We start from the raw sequence: 9,029 nt of genomic DNA, 5'->3' as shown, positions 1-9,029 counted from the left end.
AAGTGTTTCCCGCGTTTTCAATTTTTTCAAGTTTTACACTGAAAACGCCCAAAACGACAAAAAAGTCGTTTTGTGTTTTCTTCACAAATTTTTTTTCGTTTTCGAAAACGTTTTCGAAAATGAATTCGTTTTCGAAAACGGGAAAGAGAACACGTTTTCACCGTTTTGAAAAATCGAAAACAGAAAACGACCAGAAAACGGTAAAGAGAACAGGGCCTAAGTTTTCCAATAGTAAATTTTTGGAGAATGTGTGGTTGCAAAATATGAAAAAGATTTGAGTTTACGTTAAAAAAAATATTTTATTATGAAAATATGTGGTTGAAAATAAGTACGCGGCAAAAAGAGTTTTGAAAAAATGATTGTCAAACAGGGACTTGAGTGTCTAGTCTTGTCCAAAAATATTTTCATATTTCCTTTGAGCACAAAAATCGTGTAAATTTCAACCATGATACTGAACTTTGAACAAAATTTTAACTGGATTATTAAACTTTAATGTGTTTCAGTTGGATAACTGAACTTCGATTTATTTCAAAATTTCCCTAACCTAACATAAATTATTTGGTTGGCAGCGTATTCATTTTATCCTACAAGGGAACATATCGTTAATACTATCGTCCCACGAAAATTGATTATCTACTTTATCAATCATATTATAAATATGAATTTGAATTGTCTCTGATTAAATTGTGAACATCCAAGCATTCATTAGTTCTCTAAGATCATATATTTTTTAATAACACGTGCTAATTTATATCGTATCTCTTAAAAATAATATAAATTACATACACATTCTAATAATAATAATAATAATCAAGTTTCAAAATTAAATACGGGGATAATTACAATCAACTCAAAAGACAAGAATTAAACAAAAAACAGCAACTTCAAGTTAAGGTTCATCGTTAATTCTAACCACAACGTCTGTAATTACACTTTTCTCATGTCCAAGGTTTCGTTTGATGTGCCAATCAAAAGGTAGCTATTAGCTACGTTGGCTATACGTGGCCAGTTTTATGGCCTGAAGTTTTTCCTTCAGAAGGCGGTTTATGTATTGAAGTGATTTTCACAGAATGAAGAAACTTCTGTCATATGTAAGTTTGAATGCAATTTTTGCTGTTTTTTGTTTTCTTTCCTCCATAAAGTATGCATTCAGACAAAGATATTGATTTCTTGTTTCACTCATTCACGGAAAATCGTACGTGAAATTCGTCCATTGCCATTTTGTTATGCAAAGATGCAGCCATTATAGATCCCATAAAATGCATAATTAAAAATTAGTTTAAGAAAAAATAAAGTTCTAAAAGATGAACTTAAATCACCAAATGAATACTGAATACTTTCTCAACTTCTACTGGGGTCACTTTGCCACGTCAATCTTATAAGCAGAAACTTCGCCCATGCAAATCGCATCTCTCGTCAATTCCGTGTATATAAAAACAATGTTCCTTGGTTATTTATTGCTGTTCTGTAAATTGAACCTTCGTGCCTTGATGCCACTGGCACTGGATATAATAAACGGATACGGGGTTCAAGCTTTGGAATTAAATTTAGCTTTTAAAAAGATTTTTCAATTCTTTCAAGCTTTGGAATTAAATTTAACTTTTAAAATGATTTCTCAATTCTTTCTTTTAGAATAAATATTCTGCTTCAGACAGCTGATATGATCTTAGCGTAAACTGGGTTTGTCTATGTCGGTTAACTTCTTCTTATGCTTAGCCAAACACAGACCATTGCATTGCTGCCGATGATAATAACATATTAGCTGCAACGTGGAACAATCTTCACCAAGCGTTTACTCCAGTTTCTGTGTAGGGTTGTCGGATACCAAGTTCATTTTCCAATACCGAACAAGCACTCTCTCGCGCTTTTTGTTCAAAACTTCGCCCATGCAAATCGCATCTCTCGTCAATTCCGTGTATATAAAAACAATGTTCCTTGGTTATTTATTGCTGTTCTGTAAATTGAACCTTCGTGCCTTGATGCCACTGGCACTGGATATAATAAACGGATACGGGGTTCAAGCTTTGGAATTAAATTTAGCTTTTAAAAAGATTTTTCAATTCTTTCAAGCTTTGGAATTAAATTTAACTTTTAAAATGATTTCTCAATTCTTTCTTTTAGAATAAATATTCTGCTTCAGACAGCTGATATGATCTTAGCGTAAACTGGGTTTGTCTATGTCGGTTAACTTCTTATGCTTAGCCAAACACAGACCATTGCATTGCTGCCGATGATAATAACATATTAGCTGCAACGTGGAACAATCTTCACCAAGCGTTTACTCCAGTTTCTGTGTAGGGTTGTCGGATACCAAGTTCATTTTCCAATACCGAACAAGCACTCTCTCGCGCTTTTTGTTCATTTAAGGAGGTTCTTAGAAGGGCTAAAAAGGCTAAGACTATTGAGTACGTCACCAGTGTTCTTGATTCCTTTCACCTTTGGCAACTTCTACCATGTTTGGAAGTCCTTTAGGTTTGATCAATCATCTAAGGATGCGTGACCCACAAGTTATAAGCCCTACCAACTCCTTGTTAGCATTACTGCTGTACAAAATTTTGGAGCTACTATGGAATCTATTTAAGTTACGAACGAGCATTTTGTCCTCCTACAAAGTTTTTACATGCAAAATACAAGCAGCTTTTCAGAAACACTCGATAGTTCTTCATTACATAACGTATGACTAAGCAGGAAAGACTAATTATGTCTGCAACATTGAAGATAGGAGATATAGCATATTTAAGCAGCAAAGACCATGCATTAACTGTTAATACATAGAAATGTCTCAATACAATTATTGAATTTCGGCTGACCTTTACAGTCGTCCAGCTGTAGATTTAGTTACTTTTGAGCAAATCAAGTAATGCATGTTGCTTATCTCCAGATACCATTTGGCCGCGTGCTCCCATGGCTATCCTGTTTCCAGCAATCTGCAATATTATGGTGCTCAGTAATCAACAGTTTTTAAATAAACGAATTGACATTTATTTTCCTGATCAACCGGTGAAACTAAAATTCTTAAATTTTCTGTTAGGTGAGGTTTTTGTTCCGACTTGGTTCACCTTTTCCTCTAGAAGCCTATTGTCTTCTGTCAGCTTCTTTTCCTGCCCAAAAAGGACACCAGGTAAGTAACTCAGACTGTATTGCAAAGCAGATGTCGAATAATCTTGTGACATTCACTCTTCCAATTTATTACCTCTTGTATTATTGAATATGTATTGTTTCTCTTAACATCAAACGAGATATATGTATCTTTGCAATGGATTCTGTTTCATTTTCCATCAGAACTGGCATCATTATTTTTTTAAAGCAATTTCTATTCTTAAACCTGTTTGATGGAAGCTATCATTTACTTTTCTCACTTGCTATACGAGTAATTGCCCAAATTAACTTTTAAGAATCAGAGTATACACAACTCTTTGAACAATCAACTTTTCAAACCACTAAGCTTGGAGCCATAAAAATGGTAGTCAACTGAAATCTCAACGATTTGACAAGGTTTTAAGTTCATGAACATATCAGCAGTAAAGATGTCTGCAACATAGCAGCACTAAAGATGTCTATGCATAGGGTTCTTAGGTTTCAATGTCATAAATCAACGAGTTCTACTCCAAGGAGACTGCAATTAGATCAGAACATCAAATAGTTTCATGGTAGTAAGGAGTGCGATGATATCTTACGGATACACCCCCATTGTCTCAAATGTTGCAAGATTCTCTTACAATTAGATTCTATGACTGATTAAGTGGTACAGTATATCAGCAAATATGCTCGATAGACAGGATCACTTGGACAAAATAAATCTTCTGCACTAAAAGGATGACAGTGAGATTTCCCCAAACCAAATATAGCGTTTTATACTGTGATTTGCAAAGGCGAGATACAAACATCTTATTCCTCTAAAACTGAAATCATACAGGAAAAATATTGTTTGTGAAAGCAATAACCTGCTGATTACAGTATCAAGTGGCTATGTTTGGCATGGAAGTCTAGACAGTGTTGGTAGTTTAAAGGAATAAAAAGAAGATAAAATGTTCCTCTGTCTAGTTGTACTAGCTACAAACTTGCCCTTCTGGTTTTACTCTTTTCCTAGTTCCTCATTTCTCCGTGTGTTGAATCTGATAGCCAAGCAGAGAAAATAGGCATACGGCTGCTTATTGCAAACATTTGCAATGTAAAAAAAATTATTCTTGGTTCCAAAACTTGTCAATTGCATCAACTAGGCTGCCTTCGAACTTTGATTTTTTGCTGCTAATCGTGATTTAAGCTATACTATGAAGACTGTCAAGTTTCTACTGGATGTGATCCTCACAGGACTCTATTTAAGACAGCAAAGATGCTCTATCTTCCGCCAAACCTACTTCTTTTCTCAACAATGCACCATGTTTTCCTGGTTCTCCTATCATGCTAAGCCTGGTTAGAATTTCCATTGTCTACATATGCTAATTAGCTTAGCTACCAGTGGCAAGGAATTGGGACCGATGTGCAAATCAAGTTAAGGTATTCAGCTTAGAGAGCGCACTGATAAGAGCAGGATAGTGATGGCTTATTTAAGAGATCTAGGCTCAAATATTAAAAATGCTTACAGAATACCAGAAAGAGAAGTTCAGAGTGTTAATTCCTTGTCCATGGGTAGCTATGCTTGAGTGAAACCATAATGATTTTGAGATGGCAAATTAACCCCTTTCTAGGTTCATAAATTGTATCTCATCCAAACAGCTCTGACGTATCCTATTGGACTCTTTAATAGAAATTTTCTTTTTAGATATTAATAAATTCAGAAAGCCTGCAGGCCAGTAACATAATGATTTTTGAGATGGCAAAATTAACCCTTTCTAGGTTCATAACTCATCCAAACAGATTTGACATATCCTATTGGACTTCATGAAATAAATTTTCTTTTTAAATATTAATAAATTCAGAAAGCCTGGAGGCCAGTAACATAAGTTCCACAACAAATGGGAAAATTTGCAAACCAAGTTCCACAAGGAATGGAAAACCTCAAACCTTTTCATGAAGACTGGTCACAGATTGCAGCATCAGATGTGTCTACATAGATAAAAACTCAATGAGCATTATAGCAACGCAAGCTTCGCAAATCGCAACCATAAATAAATGTGCAAAAACTAAACCCAACCCATTCAAAAAACCAACCTTGATGTTTGGAAAGCAGAATTGATTGTTTGCATCAATAAAATTTCATCAATTTTGTTGGGACCGAATCTGCCACATATGAAACTCCACAGATCTGGGTTTGATATTCATTAACTGCTGGTTCCTTTCCCTCTTGTTTTATTTTTTATTGATTTTTTGCTTATTTAACTTTGAGAAAATATTAAGAAGTAGCTTTTCCACCTATCTTTAATGTCTTTGTTCTTACTGAAAGATCTTGTGTTCTTATGTTTCACATGCTGAATGATAACGCTCTAGTTTCGTATAAAACTGATTTCTCCTTCATAACTTCCAGAAGCCACACTTCTAATTCTGCTTCTGCCCTTGCAGATTTATAGTTTTCTCCCTTGCCGATATCAAACTGCAAATATAAATAAATAAATGCTCTATTCAATTATACCCCCATCATCTAAAGAAAATATTTGCATTCTCCGAGAATATCTTCAGGAAAAATATAGAAGGTTGAAAATAGGAGAATAGCTACTCGAAGTTAGTGTTCTCTGAAGATGTGACAATAACAGTAGAAAAGATTTCTTCGTCCTTTTCAGATCTTGTGCTGAGAAAGTAGAAAAATTCGACGTCTTTAGATCTTGTTCTGAATAGTACAGCCTGGGGCTGTTCCTTCTGAAGGTAATGTATTCTAAATAGAAAATTGAATTGTTTTAAAAAATTGACCTTTGTAGATCTTGCTGTTATTAGTGCAGCCTGGAGTTGTTCCTCCAAATGCACAAGGTCATTTATACTGATGTTATCAACATATGGCTCTCTGAGATCCCTGAGAAAAAAATGAAACAATCTTGGGCATAGGCACTTATAGGGAAAGCTAAACTAGAGGATGAAGTAGTTGCCTTTCCACGATTTGCAGAAGCTCTTCACTTGACAAGAAACTTGCATAGTTGGAGGTATATTCCTTCACGCAAACAACAGAAAGAACATATCGAATTATAAAAACTAATGCGAACACACAAATTCAGGAAAAAGCATTTGCAAAATAGTGACCAATCATTTGAATATAAGATCATATACATAGAAGTGTATTCTAGTTTATATTCTGTATATCACCCTGCTATACTCAGGACAAGGTTTCAAAGGTTGCAGTAAGATCTGAAAAATTCAATAATATAAAATGTTGATGACACTGAGCATTTGTCCTTGCACAATTCCATTGGTCTCATTTGTGATGTCAGGATGTTAACTCATAAAAACAGTTAATTAGCGTTCTGTTGCAAATTCATGTAAAGATGGATCACCAGTCTGTGACCATCGGGTTCATAACAAATACAGCTAAGAATCTGGTCATAGTTTTTTTAGCTGCAGACTATTAGTTTTAAGAATCACAGTTTAAATCCAAACCTTCAAAAATTTTCAACACAAATTTTATTTTTGAAAGGCATTTCTAATATAGTCTGTGAATGTATTGGAGATGCTTAGAAATAGACTAAATCTCAAATGATGATTTTCCTATAATGATAGACAATCCCATCTATATTATAGAAAATATTCTATAGATTCTTCTTCATCTGAATTTACAGAAAGACCCCTTGAATTTAAATTTGATCCTGATTATTTATGCGTGAATAAAGATAGGAGAGCCTCGGATACCATTCCATTTGTGCAAGTAATAAGATGTTTCATGTTAATAACTCAATCTATTATTAGAAAAAATAACCGTAAATGAGTATAGAAGTGAATTTGACCTGTGTCTCACAAACTCCTGCAGAGGCACTTGGTTCAGCTTCAACATGGCTATGATAACGTCGCAAGATCTCGGCCAAGCTACAATACTAGGTATAGTTACACAACATAATGAAAGAACACCTAGTATTCTAATTTAATGACAGAAAGTGGGAGTTCCGTAGGTATACATATTTGTAGCAACTATAGAATAGAAATCATAAGCCACGAATAATTTACTACATTTTTAATTGCTAGCAGGTATACAAGGATGCTCAGAAGCCCATAGTTGGATATTTCCATCCTTATATCTGTTCTCAACAAAAGGGTGGGAGCAAGAAACAAATATCTGATCAAATCTTTAATGGTTGATGAAGGCGGCCAAATTTTTAAAAAATCTCTGTTGTAGGTAGAAACATACGATACTTCAGAAATGGATATGGTCCATATCAGGTGACTGAGCCAGGAAAGGCTTATATCATGTTTGAAATCATGAGCATTGATACTGCGGGGGAGAGTGAATAGGAACAGGATGCATTATAAACTTCAGTGCTATCCTTGCTGTTATCTCAAATTAGATTCGTTATTTCAGCTACAAATATTCTCTCGAGAATTTTGAGTAAAAAATAGCTATGATATTTATTCAAAATCAGCACCTGTCCACTATCTGCCCAAGTCTCCAAAGAAAAAATATTTAAAAAAATACAACAAATTTGTTCCAATTAATGCCAAGCATCAGGAATACCCTGTTAGCTCCCAGAAAACCTTGGGCACATAAAAAATTTAGAAGTCTTGCTACCAACCATAGGATTATTACCTTAAAATTTTACAAACACCTCATTCTCAACACATTCTAGGTAAGGAGGTTGAGAAACAGAACAACTATCGAGCAAATAACAAATGCAACAATAAGTCTCTTTGAAGCATAGAAGCAAATGATGCAGGTTCCTAAATTGCTCAATATCTGCATCACAAAAGATCAATCATCTACAAACAAGTGAGATACCTGCAACTGGTCAATCATAAAGCCTTTAATAATCTCTCCTCCACAGCCTTCTCAAGCATCCTACTGAAAGCCTCCATTACAATAACAAAAAGTAATGGAGACAAATGATCACCTTGCTTTAGTCCTCTACTACTCCGAAAATAACCCTCAAGAGTACCGTTCACCATAATCGAGAAAGAAACTGTAGAGATATAAAACTGAATCCACTGGCACCACTTATCCGGAAGCCACATTGCCTGAGTATATACAAAAGAAATCCCCAATCTACACGATCATAAGCCTTCTGGATGTCAAGCTTACATAACATTCCTAGAACCCCTAGATGCATTCATTCGCTATAAGTACGAAATCTAGAATATAGCACCCTTTAACAAAAGCATTATGAAACTCCCCAACACCTCCTGTAATTTGTTCAGCAGAATATTTGCAATAATCTTGTACACCCCAATCACTAAACTGATAGGTCGGAAGTCCTTCATATCCGTCGCTTCTGGTTTCTTAGGAATCAACACAATAAATGTAGCATTGGAGCTTTTAAAGAACCTGCCACATTGGAAGAAATAAGTAAGGACATTCACAATATCCAATCGCACCACTTCCCTACAAACCTTATAGAATGAGAACATCCGGTCCTGGAGCCTTGTCGTCATTCATGCTGAACACCACCTCCTTAATTTCATCCTCACCAAATGGTCTCTCTAACCAACTGACATCATCCTCATTAATAATAGAAAAATCCATCCCTTCGAACTTGGCCCCTATCCAAACTGCTCCCGATAAAGAGTTGATAGAAACTTACTATTTGGAACCCAATATCCTACAGTTCCTCATAAGTAACCCTATTTTCCTCCAACAAAGTAATATAATTGTTTCGTCTGTTTGAATTAGCAAACCCTTGGAAAAACTGAGTGCATTTGTCCCACTCCTTCAACCACTTGATGCTATATTTTTTACGCCAAGCAATTTCCTCCATCTCCACCAACCTCTCGAATTCTCCCCTAAATTCTCCATGTCTCTCCCTCTCATCCCCTACCAATCCTCGACTCTCTTCCCTTCTATCCAACTCTTCTATATCTGAAATGCATTGATTTTTCTGACTAGTTAATACCTCTCACCACCTCCTCATTCCACCTCTTCATATCCCTTTTCAAGGCCTTCAATTTTCGATCCAGCACAAAAC

General features: G+C 35.2%; 1 protein-coding gene across 1 annotated transcript in view; it reads right to left on the bottom strand.

The window, feature by feature from the left end:
- Positions 1-2,582: 2,582 nt before the first annotated feature.
- The window catches only part of LOC111401745 (agamous-like MADS-box protein AGL27), a 39,006-nt gene continuing 32,559 nt past the window's right edge, over positions 2,583-9,029 (bottom strand). The window contains exons 2-7 of the mRNA XM_023029627.1: positions 6,867-6,945; positions 6,018-6,079; positions 5,845-5,944; positions 5,005-5,046; positions 3,060-3,101; positions 2,583-2,927 (exon numbers count right to left, since the gene is read on the bottom strand). Coding sequence (XP_022885395.1) covers positions 2,835-2,927; positions 3,060-3,101; positions 5,005-5,046; positions 5,845-5,944; positions 6,018-6,079; positions 6,867-6,945 — 418 coding nt within the window. The 3' untranslated portion in view covers positions 2,583-2,834. The remainder of the gene's footprint in view (positions 2,928-3,059; positions 3,102-5,004; positions 5,047-5,844; positions 5,945-6,017; positions 6,080-6,866; positions 6,946-9,029) is intronic.

Source organism: Olea europaea, chromosome 1 (assembly GCF_002742605.1).
Source record: "Olea europaea var. sylvestris chromosome 1, O_europaea_v1, whole genome shotgun sequence".
NCBI classification, from domain to species: domain Eukaryota; kingdom Viridiplantae; phylum Streptophyta; class Magnoliopsida; order Lamiales; family Oleaceae; genus Olea; species Olea europaea.
This window is presented reverse-complemented; position numbering and strand designations above follow the sequence as displayed.